The sequence below is a fragment of the Dermacentor andersoni genome, chromosome 2 (assembly GCF_023375885.2).
Source record: "Dermacentor andersoni chromosome 2, qqDerAnde1_hic_scaffold, whole genome shotgun sequence".
NCBI lineage: Eukaryota > Metazoa > Arthropoda > Arachnida > Ixodida > Ixodidae > Dermacentor > Dermacentor andersoni.
This window is the reverse complement of record NC_092815.1, coordinates 160,766,412-160,788,248: the sequence shown is the minus strand read 5'-3', so window position 1 is coordinate 160,788,248 and position 21,837 is coordinate 160,766,412. Positions and strand designations below refer to the sequence as shown.

Here is a 21,837-nt window from a genome sequence, read left to right as displayed (position 1 = left end):
TACCTCTCCATTTACCACTGGCCTATCATCATGAGCTGGCATGAAAGGCGGTGCCAGTCCATGGCCTGAGCGCATCGCAGAAATCGCAGAGCGCCACTTAGCATCCTGCAAAAAAAGATGCTGTATGGAATACAATTGAGGCTTCTTTGGCGACAAGGAGCACAAGGTCACAGCAAGGAAGAAAACATAAGGAAATATGAGCAACAATTCAAACAGGGAAAGGGTATGCAGTGTTCAGGGTGAGGTTGGTTGAAGGCAAACTAAGGACAGCTAGTTCACAGCGTACGGACTCGGCAGGGACTCTACAGTGAAATAAGCACTATGAAGCAATCAACCATGTACGTGTCAACCAATCCAAGCAATGTGTGTTCCCTTGTGAACTTGCAGACTAGATTAGTTGTGCAAGTATGCATGCCTGCAGAACACTCCAGCACCTTGAGGGAAACTAGTGATGATGGTAGTCATGCACGTGTTCTGTGCACATGGCACCAAGCTTGCTAACGGCTCTTGAGAAAAAGGTGGCATGTTTGTAGGTACGTTTTATTCTGCTTTGTTTACAGCACAGCCGCCTGATGTAGCAGATGCCAATTTGACCAATCTCACACAGCGATTCATTGAAATACATTTAAGAAGAAAAATAACAGGGGCCCACAATACAAGCAACAGATTACCTCTGTTTCCACCGCTATGCAACAAGTACAGTGGCATTCCAACAAAAAGATCATAAGCAGCAGGTATCAACAAAGCACACAAGCAATCCGCTCAAGCCTTATTGAGGTTGACCACCATGGACAGACAGCAGAAGTACTGAAGGAAAGCATGGACAAAGTCCAGCCATGGGATGAAAGGCATGCGACACTGCTGAGCCAACAGTTATGCAATGGACAAAAATGAAGTACAGAAGCAGGTAGTTGGTCTGCCGATGATTCTTGCAACAGGCAGTGTGTCAGCGTGACCTGCACAACTTGCCTTTCAACAGATTATTTATGCCTGCTTTCAGCAGTGCGCGGATGTAGTCACCAATCTCCCAGACAATACACACCAGTATGCTGACTTATCTGGTGGCAGAAAGTTGTACAGGAACAACAAATCAGCTTCCCTTTGTTTCTGGAGCAGTATGCCCATACCTAGCATACAAGTGGCTAGCCAGTCAACATCATGCCTATGTCTGGCAGCATGGAAAAGGATTGAACCCATTTGGTCAGTTACATTTTCCTTTTATCACTAGGGCAAGCCATGCACTTCACTATATCTTGGTTACAAGCTGGTTTTGAGAGAAAGCTCGCAAAAGGGCAATTGAAATGATATTTACGCTTTCTCTCATCCTATACCCTCCAGGATAAGCAGGTCGACAAGCCTCACGTGATGTAAAACACTGAACATGCTGGCAAGAAAACACTTACCATAAGAGGATATTTGGTATATGCCCCTCTGGACAAGCAACGGCACAATGAAAAGGCTTCAATTGGGATAAATGTCATGCAAACTTCCAGGCAAAGGTTAATCAACACATTATGTGCCTTAATAGCTTAATGCTAATCAATTTCTGGGCTCACAGCAATGCTTAACACGCCTCACTGTTCACAGCACACCATTTTCTTTTTTTTTACAGTGTGAATTGCTTTGAATGCCAAACCAGCCACGATACCTGTGTAGGAACGTATTACATTTCAGCTGCCCCAGAACATGGCAAGCAAAAGTTTGCTCGTTTCTTCAAATAAACAGTACTCTCCAGTGCCAATAATGCGCACTGGCAAAATGTAGTAAGTAGTCAAAACAACCTGCAACACTTGGTTACAATAACTACATACAGTTAACATCAATTGAGGACTGTTCACACACTGACACTACACATAACTGCAGCTCATTTCTGGCACACTAAACAAAAGTATATGCAAAGGACCACCATACATGCTGTAAAGTGCAAACAAAAAAATGCAGCTTTAAGGCAGAGTTTATGTTATGGCCATAACTATCACATTTTATCTAACCAGTGACATAAGCCTCTGTGAGGGTTACTCAAAACTCATACGCATTTCTTGAAACTGGCAAATGCTTCTTATGACTCTACTGTGCATACAGCCTAGCACATGCTCAACAATCCAAAAAAGAACATAACAAAGGAAAACGCTAGGGGTCTCTCATTTTTCTCATAAACGAAAGAAAGGAAATGACTTCTCAAACAATTTATTTGGGCACATTTAGTCATCTGTGAAGACTTGTTCAACTTTCAACACAGAAACGAATTTGTGCTGACCTTACACTCCAAAGCAGATGCAACAGAGTCAATATCTCCAGCCTTGGGGGTCTCAGTAATCAATAAAGAAATTCGAAGTTTATAGTGCAGCACACAGAACCAGTTGCATCTTTTAAAGAGTGGCATGCATAAGTAAATTAAACTGCACCCACCGTAAAGGGCGGTTCAGCTCAATAAAAGCTGCCTGTGCAAGAACAAAAAAAAAAGAAGGAACATGATATAGCTGCGCTATAAGAGTGCACTATAAGATGCACACAAAGGTGAATGTGCAGTCACCTGTCAAGCATTTGACTTCTTTCGGCGTCATCTGACTTCATTTGAAGACGAGCACAAGACTCAATAAGGAGTCACCCCTGTAGCTCTTGGTGCAGAGGTTTGTGCTAAGAAAGCAGCAACACACCTGGTGACAACGCTACCAAAGAAAGAAGTACTTTTGTTTTACCCTTAAAATGATGAGATCACAGTAATATGAACCCCATAAAGTAGTACCTAGGGCTTGAAGATATCACAAATGACAATGCTTCCTACCCTTTCCCACAATCAAAAAAATGTCCACACATTTTGGGCTGATTCATGACAAGCAGGAACCTTGTAAACTCTTCTCAAATTGACGAAGCTCACTATGCAGCACTTGTATAAAATTGCACAACCAGTCGAAGGTAACAAGTAAAATGTGCAGGAAATCACTGAACACTAAAAAGTCAAAGAAGACAGCAAGTCACAGTGTGCACATTTGCACAGGCGCAACGTAAAAGCCAGGAAATGCACTTCACTCTACTGTTTTATGAAAATGATACTGCAGTGTTCAAGCAAAATAAGGAATGCCTCAGTCTGAGCTCATTCAACCTGAAAGCTTCCCAATCATGTTGATCCAAATAAGGAGAGGTCCAAATAAGGACAGGTGTATAATCAACTCTACTTGTAATCAGTGCTGCATTGCATGGATGTAATACTGTTATTTCAAGTACCAGCATTAACCTGAGCACCGGACCTGATTGATGTGCATGCATGTTTCCACTACTCTGAATTCCAACACTTTACTCGTACTCCATGCACTTAACTCCAAACAAAGAGGCAACCCAGACTATAGCTTCATCAAGACTATACCTAGAAATAAAGAAAGCCTTGCTGCAAAGCTAGCCTTCGCTTCTATTATCACCTTGAGGATGTATCTGGCATGGCTTGTTACTTTCACATGCATTTCTCACTTGCAGCCATTCCTGCAGGCCCCGATCTCTTACCACTGTGTTATGTGCTGCTAAGATTATGAGCTACTGATCCCCTAAACCAACTGCCTCAGTTCCTCAATAATAACCATGCTAATAAAACAAAAAGCTTTAGAGCTTTGAACCTTTGAAAACAACCTTGCAGAGGAGTTGCTCTGACTTGTCATGAATGAAACACCAAAAGAGAAGCAAAAACCATAGCTCCACACTCTCATGTAAAACATGAACCTTGAACACAGACTTTTGAATCATTTGAAAATGACATGCCTACCGTTGAGGTACAACTTGTGGCCTATGACACCTTCACACTAATGCTTTGTAGACACACTTTGATGACTCGGCAGTCACGTAAAGAAATCATACGTGCATGAATGGAACTAGAAATTCACAATAAAATCCGCTGTACCATCCAAACCCAGAAAACCGCTCTTAAAGCCAGCACTCGAAAGCAACTCAATGCCTTTCTGATTCACAACAGTCCCTAATATTTATTAAGCAAGAAACTATGGTTCATTAAAAATGGATGGAAATATGCCTCGGTCGTAAGCTTTTTCCACTGAGGCTAAGCCTCATAAACCATTATAAGAAAACTTAAACACAATGACTCACAAACTTGGTGCAACGCTGACATTATCTTCAGGTTCGACAACAAGTTGAACATGGCAAGTATAGGTGCACAACTACATACCAACTTGCAGGGAAATCGTCAGTCAAAATTTTACTTGAATAAAGAAATTAATGTCACGCCAAAAAAAGGAAATCACTTCTAATCTATATACCAGCTGCCAAACCATCTGCTCAAACATGTAGCTGCCTGCCATTCAAGGTCCGTGCAAAGCATGTGGTCATACTTAATTCGTGCCTGCGCACAAAGCTATGCTCCAGACAGCAGGCTTCAACTGTCATGCTGTGTGGACCATCCACAATCAGAGTACTTATGATGCCATTGTGCAGCAGTATGTGCAACAACGTAAGCACTAAACAAGCTTAGACACTGTTTTCCAGATCAATGTTCCACATGCTTTGAGCAGATCATGCCTGGCCTTACCAGAACACTCTTAACCACACTAAATAAGAACATCTTCACACTGTCATTAGGGAACTGTATATTATGGGCAGCCCCAATCACATGACCATTTTAAAAAGCTGCCAGATAAACTTTCAGCAAAAAATTCGGCCTTAATCAAGCAAAGTTACTTCTTTTGAAAACACTCCAATGCCAGAAAACACAACCTGCCACACACTTACACTGCACTGCTGGTAGAGCAAAACAGCTAACTACTACCAAATTAAATAGGTTAAGTCAACATTTCACAACACTCACATCACTGTGCAGTGGTATTTTCCTACTGCTACAAGGCAGTCAGCTCACTTTCACACTGTCATTGTGCCACAAAAATAGTGATACCTGTGAGAATGGCTGAGCCAGTAAGAACTACCGACACTGAACATCAAGAGGCTCTTCAGGGCCACAACAGAGTACCAAATCTTGAGCAGCAGCAATCAGTGTCGTAGTATCAACAGCAGACAAGTGATAGCCAGACCCACAATTAAACTAAAAAAAGAAAAAAGCAATCAATTAAAAAGACGAGAGGGGAGGAGCAAAAAGTATGTTAAAAAATGGATCAAGCCAGTGGTGTGCACACCATTTCCTTACTCCCCACATCATCTCAATATAAAAAAGAAGAAAAAATGACTCGCTCAAGACAGCAAGAGAACACATACTGCTTGGAGTGGAATGCACAACGGTTTCTTTAGGGGGTGGACAGATTAGAGCGTTCTTTGTTAGAAGTTGCCCGTAAGCCCCGGCCGATCGGCAGAAGGCCGGAGCCCCACGGTTGTGCCCTAACCGAGTCCGTGATCCTCAAAAAACCCTTGCGGAGTTTCTTCCTACAGAAGGTCGGGGGGAAAGACAAAGAAAAAAAAAAAAAGGAGGCCACCGTTAGTTTCCCGGCAACACTCCACATGCCACAAGGGCACTCAGGACAACACCAGAAAGAGAGAAAGAAGCAACGATGAGAGGAGCAGGGTAAGGAGGCCAGCCAGAGAAGCACACCCTCAGCAGGGAAGGTTAAACAAGTGGTGACAACACACACACAAACACAAAGATGTTGTACAGCAAACACACAATGCCGTACCACAAGCCACAGAGATACATCCACAATAGTTGTTTATCAAGCCTCAATCAAGGCACTGATAAGCACCAAAGGCTTGTCAATGCATGGCCAGAATGAAAGTGAGAATCACCCATCAACATGCTGCCGAGGAGAGATAGATGAGCATGACCCCCTGAAATCAGCACATGCTGCTTATAAGCAAGCTCCACATACGTAAAAAATTCAGAGTGCAGGCAAAAAGAGCAGACGACAATGTTGACACTTCTGCTCTTCTTTGTTTACCACTATGAAAAATAATTTTTTCCAAGTAACCTGTGAAAGCCTGGACACATCTACCTTCCTTTCTGAAAAAAATTTATGTCAGTGGAGCTTGTAGGAATTATTTTTGCCTGCAAGGCGTGGGATTGCAGGGCCACTGCATCCTCATGACGTCGCTCATTGCAACATGTCTACACAATGGATGATCGTGTGCCGAAGGAGGCCGGGGCTTAGCCCTGTTAGACACCTCCCACGCTCCCCGCACCCCATTTAGTAACTTTCACACATGCAGAAAATGGCGAGCCACTTTGCTAGAGGTGTCTGGAAGGCACAAAGCAATGACAGCTGGGTCCTTCTATTTACAATTTGAAATACAACTTTGACGATTAGATAACAACCTCAAGGCCTCTCTGATAAGAACATGCCACAAGACACGGACAAAAGCAACATACCAAAAAGCCCAATGCAAACCAAGCTTTTTGATGACTTAGCATTATTAAGCATGATAAGCCTCAGGTAAATATGACAACCTGTGCCAACTAAGAGTTTGCAAAACCAACTACCCCTACCCATTTAGCCATATAACCACAAAGAATGTCCCCACGTAAGTACTAGCATGATTGGCGTCAATGTTGGTGTGAGTTTTGATAGGTACCAAATAACTTGAAGATCCTTGAGCAGTACAGCTGCTGTTGCTATTTTTTTGCTTTCCAGAGCACAATGAGCCACTACCTCAAAGTCCACATACAGCTGTGTTATTAACTGCTAGTGAAACTGCAAGACAGTGAAAGGTGCATGTGATACAAACACATACCCTGACAACATGGACCTTAATTTCCACAATGATTGCTTCAGCTCAGGACTACACTTCATGCACGTTCCATGCATGTAGAAACAGATCTTATTAAAAAATTATAGTACAACTCTGCGGATACGCTTAGAGTTGACCTTTCTTGGCTACTACCTCAAGTCTGTGCAGTGCCAACTCAAAGCCTGAAGACTGAGACATATTTTATTCCCACTACCATTTCGTTGATTTCCTGAATTTTACCCATCTTTCCTGGAACCCCATCCAGTGCAGTGAAACATGAGTCATGACCGCCAGTCAAGAATGACAACAAGTCGCATGTCTACGAGATAGCACATCTTTTCTACTGTGCACAGTTGGTCCCTAATCCTTTCACGTGGCTAGCATCATGTAAGCAGAGATTAGCAGAAGGCAATAAACAGGTGAAACTTTGATGTTCTTGCTAGAGATTGGCTGATGCAATCAGCAGCTTTTGCAGCGCCGCATGCAGCAGCGCCACATGCAGCAGCTTTTGCAGCGCCGCATGCAGCTGGTGAGGTAAAATATAGCATCCCATCTATCATGACAACCACCTACAAGTGCTTGCTGCAACTGTAGATAGTAAATGCTGCTGAAAACAGTTTTCCTTGCTGGATGTAACAAGACCCAATAAAGAACGCACCAGACTGCTTTTCTTTGTCGTGTTAGTTTATTACAAAGTCATCTCTGAGCCTCTGAACTTGACATCCTATGGAGTCATCAACAAAACAAACAGGTACTCTGCCCTTCACCACAAAGCACCCCCCCCCACCCTTTCTTTTATTTTTGTATGTATGCGTGTATTATAAGTACACACATATAATTTAGTCATGCAGATAGAACTGGGGGTGGTGTGCTTGGACGGCAAGCAACCAAATGGAATGAACAATAATGATATCAGCAATGGCAGTGATACAGAGTCCTACAAGAAACTGGCAGCAGACATGGGTTTATTCACCACTTCAAGAGTTTATTAAGCAGTATGCAAAACACTGACAGAACACGATAACTCGGCACACAACACACAATGTGCACTATTTAACTATTCAAACTGATCCACTATAACAATGATTTTCAGAGGGTGCAACAGAAGGATCACCAAGTGCAGTATGCTGAACACCTAAAGTGTGCTACAGACACAACATATGCACACAGTACATTAAACCTGTATATCATGTTTATAGACAACAACAACAAACGTCTCTGCAAAATACCTTTAAACCTTAGCAGACATGCCTTGAGCAGCATTCAATGGTCACGCCAAAGATTTCAACAAAAATACTTCACATTGTACAAAATCATAATTTTTTGAATTTACTCCATATATTCAAGCTAATAAACTATCATTATAAAGAGAATATAACCTGGCCATCCACAAGGCAGAGGTGCATTTCATAGATTAGATAGTACTCATTCTCAATAAATGTAAATATTCAGCACCGGATCACATTAGCAAAGGCTATAAATAAATGCTAACTCACAAGTGCACAATGCACATATGCTAAAACTATGAAGTGAAGCATTATGTAATGTAACAGAAGACAAAATGGAATGACAGACTCTTCACGCCACTCATGCAACAGTATAAATGTTTATCAGCATCTTTAAGAATATGTTAACTTCAAAAATGATTACGAGTTAATGACCACGAGCAACAAGTTAGATACATTAGCACCATGCGTGATTAAAGTGTGCTCGCATATAGTAAGCATGCATAACACCCCTATTACTCAGTGCAAGAAAATTATTTTTATTACCTTACCGATGATTGTGCTATCTCAAAGTACTGCTGCATGCAGCGATTGTGTTCAGCAACATTCTAGAGTAATCTGCACATTTATATAGCACCAGCAAATAATTTCCATGCTTCCCGGAACTGTTTGTTTCACTGTTATAATGATTGTCACAAGCACTACATAACAGCTTGCTTTTTAAACATGACAATGTGCTAACTAAATGAAGCATGAAAAGTGCATTCTGTACACAGTTCCTGCGCATTACTAAGTGCCAGCGTCTGTGCAACAGTAATTCTATGAAGAAATATGAATAACAGGATCAAGTAACGTGCAGAAAAGCCCACCAACCTCCCACATCCCACCAATATTATCCCACCATCCCACCAAAACAGCACTAAGAGTATTTTCCCATAGTTGCGAAAGCTGCGAGCCACCCACCAAGTTAACAACACTCCTAGCATAACTTCCTCTTATGTCTAATGGTGTAAGGTCCTGACAAGTTTAGTGTTTTGTTCCCATATGTAGCCTCGCAATAAATATTACAAGGAATATTCAAAGAAGAAATACTGTTTTTACACAAAGTTACACAACAAAAGTTTTTTCCACACACCAATTTATAATCGAAAAAGTGCGTCATGTTAAAGAAAGAGAGCCCGGAAAAAAATTGCCACATCTCTAGAAGTAAAACATTCAGAACGTACAATGAACACCTACTCTCAACTTCCTGAAAGGTTCCGCTAAACTGTTACACTACCAGAGAAAAATAACAGGCACATAATGACACTAAGCACTTCCATGTACATAGCTCCAACATGAAGCATCTGGTATGCTGAAATGCATGTGTAATCCACTGAAACACAGCCACGTATGTGTCACAAGTAAGATCAAACATATTTCAGCTTGATTGCTTCACATGATAAATATAAAGAAAGAACATGTGTCCCATAATTTTAATGAGGAAAATATAAGTGCTAAGAATGGCAGTTATAAACAATATGGGCATGGGCCAAAGCCTTTAACCAAGAAATTTAGTTGGTTAGTGCGGCATTCACATTGTAACGTTAGGGGGCAAACCCAGTACTATGCCAGAAATGAGAATACTTAGAAGACTGTGGCGAAAAAAGAAAAAGCAGACTCATCAACCACAGAACAGTTTCACACAAAAGCAAAAGAAAGGGAATTTTCATACTAAAGTTATGCATAAATCTGTGCATACATTTACACAGCCTAAAGACTAAAAAAAGAATAAGTGAAGTATACATGAAGTACTGCTACACATAAACTGACATAACTACTGCTGCAATCAACACTATGGCCCCCATATACAAAAACCCAATTTAATTGCATTAGCATATTTGCATAAAAGTTAATTTGCTGCGCTTGACAACTAGTGCATTTGGACAATAAGGAAGGCAAACACAAAATTCTATGACTGATGACAAAAAAGAAATGCTCTGGCATGTAAACAACACAAATGACTCAAATGGCGAAAATGAAATGTGGCAGCCTACTACTATGGTTGAGGAACTGCAGAGGGATGTTGACAAATTGTAACCAACTACATTCACAACTTTGCAAAAAATGCATGAAAGCTTATGATAAATTGTATTTATTGAGAATGCGAGCTTGTGCAGCTTATTTCAATAAACTTTGGGCTAGTTGGCCATTGCCAGCAATGGCTACATGGTCTTCACTTTTTTTTTGCGATAGGCCATATACACCCGACCACAAAAGGATTCGCCAAGACGCATGACAACAGCTTCCGACGAGATCGTCAGCGTACATATCTGCGCACACACGTGCTTTCATGTTTGCAGCCACATACCTATTTTCCTGCTCCTGCTGTAAATGCTGATAGCAATGACACAGCAAGAAAATCATTCGTTCTATTACTGCCATTGTCGTATGAGTTTGCGCATGCTTACCCTCCTTCCCTTGTTTCTCACTCACAAGCTGCCCACTTGCCAGACTTTTCGTGGTGAAAGGTGTTACAGGCATTGCAAGATACATCTCCATTTTGTTCAATATGGTGCTTAAAGTGAGGGTGCGTAAGGCGAAGAAATCTTCAGCATTTGATTTATTCTTTAAATCCGATTTCTTGCAGATATTAGTGTTCCAATTTTACTAAACGCTTGTGCCGTTTAAACACACAAGAAATAAGAGGCACAAGTGCAAGCCCAGACAGATGACGTGTACATGCAAATGCAGCCAATAGCATGAGCGAGTTGCTGGACGCCAGGGCATTCTCACCAGCACTTACGTGCCCCACAATATTATATTGTGGAAGGATGTAGGCACAACCACAAGAGCTCAAACAAACAGGTATTTAAAAAATGAAATATGAGATTATAAGGCCCACCGTAAGAACTATGCACTAAAGACATAGCTGCATCTCTTCATTCCAAGTTGTGCACGTTCACAGTGGGAAAAATTTTTGTGCACCATCAAAGCCATAAAGCTGTGAGAAATAAAAGCTTCTTCCCACCTTAACATTTGCAAGAACAGAACCAAGATTCTTCTCCAAGGTCCTCACAGCTAAGATTAAGATAACTTTTGGTGATAAGTGCTCTCTTTAATTACAATTCATAACACTTCATTTTCAAACATTCCTTGAGCAGCAAGAGAAGCACTGTTATTTATGCACGACTTATTTAGCTTTAAGAAACATGTCTCTGGTCTTACAGCACTCTTCTTGCTTTCTTATTTTCACCTAACCTCCACTTCAAATGCCTCTATGAATGCCACATGCATTATCCCAAACCTATAAGCCAATAACCTTATCACAGAAGAAGTTGGCATAAATGCTACAGCATTCAGAACAAAAATACAGTGCCAAACAAGAAAGCATTACCATTATATAACATTTGACACTGCCACTATTAAGAACACTAACATGCCATTTATCCTCTAGGCCAAATAATCTCGCATGATCATATGAGAAAATACAAATATACAGGATCACATTACACCGTTCAATGTGGAGGTTGAGGGGCATACTGGCTTTTCAATAGGAATATCATGTCGACTATGGCCACAAGCTTTAACATTACAGCTTCCCTGAAATGCTGAGAACACTGGTATCAAAGCGTTACCAAAGCCAAAGACACGCACACACTTTAGAAGAATGTAACATGCCTCTTCTGCAGTTCCTCAACCACAGCAGCACCATCGCATAGTGACACCTGAAATGCCGTTTGATTTAAATGAGTTTCTCCAAGGCCAATTTACAGCTTCGGAGCGCCAAAGGTCTTATTATATTAGTCACGAACCAAAATCCTTTGTGCCACCACGCCACTGGTTCGAGAATTGTGTTCCAGCTTCTCAGACTGCAATACAAGTTTGCTTGGCAGAGGCAAAAAAATTTGAACTCTGCTCAAGTAGCACAGAAAACAAATGAAAGGTGTAAGGATGAGGGGGGGGGAATCCGTTATTCAGCATGGGCACAAAAGCAAGCTCCAACTACGCAGGAAGGGAGAATGGGACGTGCAGGTCAGGCAGACACGATGGTTAGTCTTGCACGCCAGTCTCAAGCATTTCGTCCTTTAAAAAATGGGTAGGGGAAAAAACAAGAAAAGGAGGAAAGAACAAAAAAAAAATGACAAAGCAGGCTTGTTTTTTTTTTTTTTCTTTTTTGCTGTTATGCAAGTTCAAAAAGATTTGCGAGCTACAAATGCATTACACACTGAACAAACGCTAGCAGAAGGGAAAACGTTTCTCGACATGCAAAAATGAGTACAACCTCTGTTCAGAAGTAAAAAGCCACGAGTGGTTAGTGTCAGCATTAGGTCGTTTGGTAGAGGAATAGATGCCCTGTAGCCCAACCTCCCGGCAAAGATGCTAAATTTTTATCACTGTTCCAAGGTCTGAAGCTTTGGGGATGCAACGACAAACTTGCAAAAGCAAGAAGAACCTCCTGCCCAAGTCACTGTAGCATGAGCCATCAAAATGGAGCCCACCGTGGCTCCTTAGAATAGCTCATAGTTAAAAGAGAAAAAGGAAAGCCTTCCAGCTTATATTTAAAAACCCTGAGGTGTTTTACCAAGCACTAGCTTCTCGGCTCACAAGTTGTGTACATTTAAATAGTTCTCTTGTTTATTCTATCCTTTCTCCCTGTCCTTTTACTCCCCCCCCCCCCCCTTCCATGCCCACTGCTGACCCCTGTTCAGATGCCAGCAGACTGGGCCAGACAATTACAGAGCAGTCAGCAGCAATTTCCTTCCCTCCCATTTTCCTTCCTTATTTTAACTTATTTCAATAAACAACCAATTACTACTACAAGACACAAGCTTTCTTCCAAGCCCCCCACCCCATAATTAGAACACGACTGGCTTGGCTAGGAATCAAACCAGCAGTTAACTCTATGCTCAGTAGGTGCATACAATGACTACAGGGCCCGCCAAAACATATCTTACAGGGGTTTTCTCTGCTACATCACACTACAATCAAATGGATGGCAAAGTTCCTCTACCACAAATCCCTTCTTCCCACCCTTCCACCCCGCCCACCCTTCCAAATTCCTAAAAAAACTCGCATCCAATGGTAATCCCAATCCAATGTTAATCCAATGGTAGTCCCACAGCATATGCTGGCGCTAGCCTTGGTGACATGCTGCACGGCAACTTTTATACTTTTCGACAAAGGATGTTGCAAGCTATGAAAGGGTTATAAATACCAAGTGTCTAGAAACTAAGGTTACATCATCATTGTCAGGTGAATGGAAAGCTGTTTGTGATATGCTAATGCAATATACAAGCTAAACTAAAATCAGACAGCATAATGCTAGGAAAGAGTGGCTTGTACACACCCTCAGCCGCAAGCTTTGTAAACTGCCATAATGCCATACTTGCACTGTTCACAAATTTCATTAGTCAGTAACATGAAATTTCAATGCTGGTGATGATGATAGTATAAACCATAATATGTGATGCGATTAGCATGATCAAAAGGGAAAACACCTGGCATTCACTCAACCTTCAAGTTTGTGGTCGCCATATTTTTAACGCTTGTACAGCGCATGCAGGATGCTATGTTAACTGGCGAATTAAAAGTTCACTATCACATAAAGCAGTCATCGAAGTTGCAAAGACATACCGCTAATGTACACCTGACAACATTGCTACCATCACATTTATTGCCACTGCCCTTCCTAGCAATAATAGGTGGTGCTGATGATGAATTAAATATGCTGTATTAATTTTTTTTTGCAGCTTGTCCAGGACAATGTTTACCGTGAAATTCTGAAGACACTATGACCCCTAAAGTATATCACTCTTAATATAATGCAGAATAATGCAATATAAGGCAGAATATTTAGGAAGCAGTCAGCCAAGATCACTGGCGATGTGTCTGGTGAACAGTGTTACTTCTTGAGCGGATTTTCTAGCACTTGGCAGGTTATAGCAAATACTGTATGTAGCTTTAGCAGGATTTCAGAAAAGGAGAATACTTTTCAATTATCCTGGCACATTTTATTTCCTCAAACATGAAACATTTCTTGAAAGGTACTCCATGAGCATTTTGCCTTTGATGCAAGTAAATGCAGCAGTATAAAAATGTTCAACATTTTAAACATGCCTTTTATCACATATTAAATACGCCTTAGGTATTTGCAGTGTCATGTCAAAATAATAGGTAGCTGCATTAATTAAAGATGCCTGCTTGCTATATTTGATCATATTCATCATTACAATCTATTTCTAAATGTTTTTATCTCATTCACAAATATTTCTTGCAGGTCTATAGTGGATTCAGAATGTCATTTAGGAGAAATCCTTTCTAGAATAAATGAAACTGCTGCTCGTGAAGTCCTTCCTAATGCCAGGCCTAAATGAAATGCTGATATCATGTGTAACCATTAAAAACTAAGGTTGTGTGACATAGAATCATGTATATCACATCAATGTTCCATGGTCAGTGATCGTGAATGAAATATGTATTAAAAAGAATGTCAAATCCCCCAAAACATGAAGCATGCACTTTTAGGCATTAAAATCTTTCCCTCGAAAGATCACAATAGTTGCAGTGCAAAACGATTGTCATCATGGACGAAATTTTCAACCACAGATGCAATGGTCATTTAAATACAGGTACTGTGAACAAATGGTGGCCCGTGCCAATGATGGCGGCCTCACATGTTTTTTCCTAAACTATGGCTATTTTTGTTGCTTAGCTAGACACTATAACAACACAACATGCCGCGTGGACCTTATGGGCCAGACGCATGCACCGAACTTACACAAGGAAAAAGGTCTTCAGCTTAAAAGGTCTTACTCAAGCTGCAATGTCATTAGACCACAAAGTATGCAAAACCATTTGCATTACCGAATTTCAGCTCCTAGGATTCTATATCCTGCGAGTCTATATGAAATTCTAACCACTGTAAAGAAAGCCTGTGCGCCATATACAATGGCCACCGGGTTTGTCTACATTCGAAGGATTGAATGATTACACATTCTCCATACTTCTCCACCAGAACAGTATAGCCAACATCCATGAAGCACAGCTCTGTTGGGTTCAGAGAATAGGAACAGCACCATGGCAATTGTCGCCTGCAAGCAATGCCTACTGCGCGCAGTCATCGAAAAGCTGTGATCTCATGCACAGTGTCACATCAATCAAACTGATGTGGAAGGTGCGTGGCCATGTCTGAAGAAAGATGCTCGATTATCTAAAAAGCCTTTGCAATTAATAGGCTTAAGGTGATTTCTGAGAACAGGTCAAAAGACGTGAGGTTCAGCTCTAACTTGCTTTCAAGAGGCAGACTAAATATTCAACAAACCATAATTTAGACATCTTCCTCCTATTTCTATTTTTTGTCGAGCTTCTGTTTAAAACAGAACCCAAGAACAATGAACCTTAACTGCAGTTATAAGCTCGGCGTTCATTTGGAAGTAAAATGTCAACCATGCTCTAAGAGCAAACATTGACACGTATTGCTTAACCTATATTGCTTCTTCGAAAGACAACTTTCAGAGCCCATGTGTTCATTTCCCTTTTAACTAAATTTACAATGGTCTTACTATAAATGTGTAACCATAAGTGCTGTATGTGGGCAATTGCTATCCCCTTGGACACAACCTAATCAGATTATACTCCCCATGACTGTGCAAAAAAGAAGAGCATTCATGATGAAGATAACAATACCAAGGCCCTCAAGGTTATCTGATGAAGCTTACATCAGTTTGGTAAAGCATGCAAAGTGTTGTTGAAAGGTGTGACCTTAACAAGCTGAAGGCAGGCTTTGCCTATCATAATAATATGAAACATACTGTCTCTGCCATTGAATATAGGGTGACATGAATACTTTTATTTTATAAATACCTGTCTCTCTCTATACATAGTATAAAAAGAAATAGCATGATGCTTTCAGTAGCACAGACTGTTGTGAAAGCATTGCAGTGGTAAAGGCAATCTGCCACTAGAAGCTATGATGCTGCTGCCACTTTCCCCAGTGAAGCAAACTTTCACTCATACTTTTGAAGAGTTGGCTCCTTTGTATTCCATTTTATTTTTTCTAGTCTAAGTGCCACGCAAGGCTAACTAGAATGTTGTCCAAGATAAAGGAATAGTAAGCTAAGGGTGTAAAAAATACCCTAAAACGTACAATAAAGAAAAAATGCCAAGTCAAGCAGATCTGGCATATTAGACTCCTCTAACAGATCAGATCTATAATAAGGAAAGGTGTTATAAGCCAGCAAGCATGCAGAAAAGGAAGATGGGTTGCGATACCAGCTTCAACTTCTTTTCACACTCCATCTAACCAATTCCAAGCAGCACACCACAGCCTAGGAACGAGAGCTGGTTGTGTATTCTAGAGAAACGAGGGGAGCTCATTCACTGTATGCTACAAATCCTTTCATGAAGATTCCAGTCAGTCAGTACATTGTGGAGCGAAATCAGAGACGAATAAAGAAGGAGCTCTTCTTCTGGTTTTTTTTCTGGTTGCCCGACACAACCAACAGCATTCATGCACTGTACAGAGCTGCTGAGATGGAGTACAACAAGTCTGATCATGATATAATGGACCTTGAATACATGTGCTTGGGCCTAGTAAACTGTTCATTGATCGAAATATTTACACGAAACTCATTCTAAAGGAAGTGTAGACTCAACCTGGAAATATTCAGACAGAAACATTTCTGGCATGCAAACATCCAAATGTGCAATGAAATTCCCATCATTGTGCTGACATGCCAGCGCTGTAATTTCAGGGCAAATCAAGAACTCTGGCCTTCATTTTCTGAGCTGCTAATCAAACTTTTTCTGCCAGATGACATAAACTGGGTTTGGAAAAACATGATTTTCCCAATTAAAACCTTTTTCATGTTTCTCCTTGTTGTCCCCTTTAAATGTTCACTAACAGTTCCCCAAGCACTCTTCAAAGCTTCAAAGCTGAAATTTGTGCGAAGCTAACTGTCATGAGCAATGTTCCATGGTTCACAGAAGAACGACTGAATTGCTCAGAGCAAAACTTGGAAGCGTCATAATTCTGTTAACACAAACTTTCCATACTGCGGCTGTACTGCTCATAGTATTGACATTCTTAGTACAAAAGAAAGTTTCAAGCTCAGAATCAGCTCGCAAGGCACGTGACACCAATACACATTAATAAACCTTCAGCTCGGTAGGAACTAACGTTTATTTTGGCTAGTCCGTATGACGTTCTAGGTGCTACGTTCGTTACAAATCCCTTTCTTAATGGCACAGTTAGCTTTCCTGTGCAACAGTTTTCGAAGCTTGTAGCAGCCTAGGCAAAAGCATGTGTTCATATCTTTTGTGTGTGCTTTTCTTTCCTTTTCCTTTTTTATGAGATGGAAAACATAAATGCAACTCCTATGTTGAACCCATGTACAACAGTGCTAAGGTGCACAGTTCTTTATTTGAGCGATTACCAGTGCCATAATTAGTTAGGCAGATGTGCACTGTTGTGACGTGCAATCGCAAATTAGAAAAATGGTCCATCTGGGTAAAGAACTTAAACTGGAGTACTGAGCTCACCAACTTAACTTAGTCGTTGAGTATAGTTAAGTTGGATTTAAAGGGACACTAAAGGCCAATGTTAAGTCAAGCTAAAGTGATAGATTGATGCTCGAGAATCTCTAAGGCATCAATATTATCACGAACAGAGCCTTAATAATCGAGAAATTGAGGTAAATGCAGGACATGATTAGAGACTCCCACGGGATATTCAAGTACTCGCCTGATGATAAAAGCACTCCTCAGTTAAATTTGTCATTAGTACTCAATCACTCATTGCAAAAAGATGCTTGTATGGTATCATAAGACTAAATAAACTGCTACTTACCTAATTCCATTTCCCTTTTAGAAAAAAGAACTCATTGAAATTGCCCTTGACAATGACACAGGCAGTTTAAAAGTTTCATTTTCACTCAACTCTGCACCGCCCATGCTTTTGCGTTTCAGTAGTTTCGTTATCGCGTAGTGCTGCACTGCTTTTGCTGTCTCGCGAAACTCACACGAAGTGCAAGTATCAGAGAATTCAACTTCCATGTGATGTCACGGGATGCCCGAGCACTCTACGCCACTTGACCAAAAAGCAGATGCAGTGGCGAATCCACTGCTCTGTCTTGGCTCAGTAACGACATCTGTCGGGCACCGTTTTACCCACCGACGGCAGCAAACGGTAGTGATGGTGTATGCAACATGAGTGGCAGGAGACTTGAATTTCAAAAGAGGTATTCGGACCCTTCAGATGCAATTTTCTCGTAAACTACTGTATTTATTGAAATCCAACGCGCACTTTTTTTCCGATAAGACGGGTGCAAAAATTGCATGCACATTAGAATTGAGTACGACCCTAAATCTGCGTTACCATACCGCCATCGGCTTCAAAATTGCCGCCTCGTATGCGCTTCGAGCCTAGCTGCATACTAGCATACTAGCTTCCTCCATGTGCTGCAGTACGTGTGCTTAGGCAGTGCTTCCTTTGGCTTAGGCTAGGTCACCATCCGTCTTCCCGTCCGTCTACATTTGCTCTATTAGCATGGAAGTCCCGACTGCAAAGACATGCCGAGTTCATCACGATGCCACAATTAAAAGGAAAGTGATCACGTGTGCAGAGACGGACAGAAATCGGGCCGCATCCCAAGCGTTCGGAGTTCCCGAAACTTGCGTGCGGGACTGGCGCAAACAGGAGAGGCGTTCTACACCGGCGGCTGCTACGTACGATGCAGCAGCACGGCCCCTATACATATTGAAAGCGATCTGCGACGACAACAGTCTACACATCTAGGCGCACCGCGCTGTGTTCTCGTCGCTTAGTTCACATTGACGCGAGAGACCACACAAATGTCAATTTCCTCGCTCCTGCTACCGCACTTCCTCGCTCCAGCGTTCTGATAAAGAGTTTCCGCAGTCATTGAGTGAGGCGTGTTCATGTTTGCTTGTGCGCGCGTGACACCATGCTTGTTAATTTAGTTAGCAAGCGAATGTTTAAAGTTTATACGGCCAATAAAGCTACTATCCTTACTTTTCGTATAGCTGCCCACTAATTTGCTATCATAATGGACGCTTCGCCTTTCGGGCGAAACTGCAACTTTATTTATCGCAACTTTAGTGCATTGGGAGTAAATCTTCTGTTTCTTCCAAAAGCTTTATTTCTGTATGAAAGAATGAGGTGTGCAGTACTGTAAAGGACTTTTCTTTTTTGACGTCACGACAAATGGGTGCGCGTTACAATCCAGGGCGCATTAGAATCGAGTAAATACGGCAAGTCTTTTCTTGCCACAAAAAAAGTGTTGCGAGGTTTCTGGAATGGTATTTAAACAGTCCACATCGACTTAGTATTTGCCTTTAGAGTCCCTTTAATGGTTCAAACATGACTCAGGCTATGCTGTACCAGCCACAGTCGTTGAATATAATAGAAATACAGATTGCAATAGTTGGCTCAACACTTCACAGACAAAAGCCATCGTGAGTAGGTATGTTTTTTGCATGTTCGGATGGCTCCGTCACCACAGCTACTAGGGACTGACACAGTTCCATGCGCACAACTGCTTTTGAAAACCTTGATTAATTCAACTGATTCATGAGGTTTAATATCCCAAAGGCACACTGGGGCTATGATAGATGCTGTATTGGGGGACTCCATATTAATTATGACTGCCTGAGGTTCTTCAACATGAACTTAAATCTAAGTACACCGGCACTTTTGCATTTGACTCTATCAAAACATGGCCGTGATGGTCAGGAATCATACCTGCGTCCTCATGCTCGACAAGAGAACATTCTAGCACTATGCCACTGGGGCAGGTGGATTTAAATGCTATTGAAAGTTGCTAGCAGGCCCATTGCATTGTGCAAATGACAGAGCAACAGTAGACTAACATTTCCACTCATATGATGTGGAACAAATGCGACACTTTCACGTTAATTATGAAAAAACGAAATCATCATATTCCATACATACAATCAGAACAATCTGCGCTACATAAGGAGCGAAGTACAAGGCTATGTTTCTATGTACCTGAGGGTTAAACAGCGCAAGGGCAAGCAAAGGTAGGTAGTGCCAAAATATGCCAGCGCTAAATTCGCTGAAGCACAGAGATTTCAGTACAGATGTACCACCACCATTCATGCACTGGAGGCCACCACAGAATAATACACATTAAGCACATTACCACATGCAGGAACACACAATAATCAACAACACTGGGCAGAAAAGGCATTGCTTAAATAATGCCTCAAACATTCTGTGAGCAAGCCACTAAAATACAAGCAGGTTGAAAGGCTAGAATCAACTTATCTGCAGTAACTGGCAGTACGCAGAGTTGATAGCAGCTAAAATGTTTTACAAAAATCTATTACAAAGGTTTGCAAGAACTGCCAAGGCCCTGATAAAGTATGTCAAGGACTACAGAAACGTTACATTTGACTGCCTGAAAGAACAAAAGTGTCAACAGCAAGCACCCCCCACCCAACCCTCCCTTTCTTTTTTTCCTGCCCACAAATGAAATAGTACCTAAAAAAGGCTTAGAGAGCAAACAACGACCAACTACTGCAGTGCTGTTAACTGCATTTGACTGGCTTCCCTTTTGGACAGCACCAGTTACATTGTCAATTGTCCAAGGTCTGTTAAGCTTAGCTGTAAATGACATTCAGATATTTTAAGGGTTTGCAGCGCCTTGAAAATGGCATTCCCATATTCAAGAGCAATGAAGTCTGCTACCAACCATGAGTGCTGCCAAGCAATGCAACAGATTCTATGGTCTCTTCTCTCTGATACAGTAAGGCTACATGAAACATAAGAAAACAAAACTCAAAACAGATCTTTCGGATTTACTGCTAAGAAAAAATTAACAGTAATGAGTAGTCAAGAGTAAATTTGTTCGGTACAGCATCTCTTCCCACTTACGTTAAGTGTCTCACAAAATCATACACAAAAGATGTCACAGTTCGTGAAAGAAACACTTTCAGAAAAAAAGAAAGAGAGAGAGAGAGAAAGGAATTCCAGAAGATGGAAGCGAAAAAAAAATGGTTGAAAAGCAGGCACGTAGACTGCTTAAGCATCACTCTCAAGATGAGAATGACCACAGCGATGTTGCCACCATTAAAAGAAAAGACATCAGATTCATATGAGTCCAAACTCTTTGAGGGCGTTCTCAACGGCTTCATCCTTGGGGAGGAGGACAGGAGAAAAACAACATTAGCAGCTCAGCCTGACACAACAAATGTAAAGGAGCACTACAAAGGAACATTATTTTAGGCTGCATTAGTAGATATTCATGAAATTGCGAAACTGCCATTTTTATCAAGAGAGGCGAGCCAGAAAAGGTGCAATAACAAACTACAGGTAGTGCCGCCGCCCTGGGACTCCCGCGCTAGGTGGCCGTCACGACGTCATGGAATTTCACGGCGTTTGCTTGAGTCTAGCTAATCGTTCACCAGTAACAAAGGACTACACCACATCCTAAACAAACCGAATGCTCAACATATCAAATTTCGATAACTTTCTTGGTACCAAAATGGCCGAAAAGCAAAAAAAATACTTTGGAATCCCCAGTGCCACATGACGATGAGGTTCCAGAGTGCAATTCGAATGTGAAAGTCCAGCCTTCCTTTTCTCCGGTGGTAATTACCCTTTCTTGCTACAGGAATGAAATTACAGTTGTAAGACGATATTTTACAACTCTAATTTAACTTAGTGTCACTCTTTAGTGTCCGTTAAGGTCATAGAGAGTAACAGGCAATGCAGTGCAGCATGCTACACACACACACACACACATTAGAGTGCATGAACACATACTGTCTTCTTATTGCTAAAGTACTAAGAAAGCATTAAAAAAAATGGGGGGTACCGTGAGCCGAAACGTTAGCAAACACAAGTGGAAGGCACAAGAAAATCCATGGGGCACTGAGATGTCAATTTTGTGATGGCACAGGGAGTCCTGAAAACCCT

At 41.4% G+C, this 21,837-nt stretch overlaps 1 protein-coding gene across 3 annotated transcripts in view; it reads right to left on the bottom strand.

Annotated features, from left to right (window-relative positions):
- Window positions 1–521: 521 nt before the first annotated feature.
- Window positions 522–21,837, bottom strand: part of AP-1sigma (AP-1 complex subunit sigma-2) — a 32,070-nt gene continuing 10,754 nt past the window's right edge. The window contains exon 5 of one of the 3 annotated variants that reach the window (XM_050187340.2): window positions 522–5,373. In XM_050187340.2, the coding sequence (XP_050043297.1) occupies window positions 5,329–5,373 (45 nt within the window). In that variant the 3' untranslated portion in view covers window positions 522–5,328. Of the gene's footprint in view, window positions 5,374–7,633; window positions 11,961–20,697; window positions 21,055–21,837 lie in introns of those variants that run through there. The other 2 variants (XM_050187342.3, XM_050187341.2) reach the window with 2 other exon arrangements.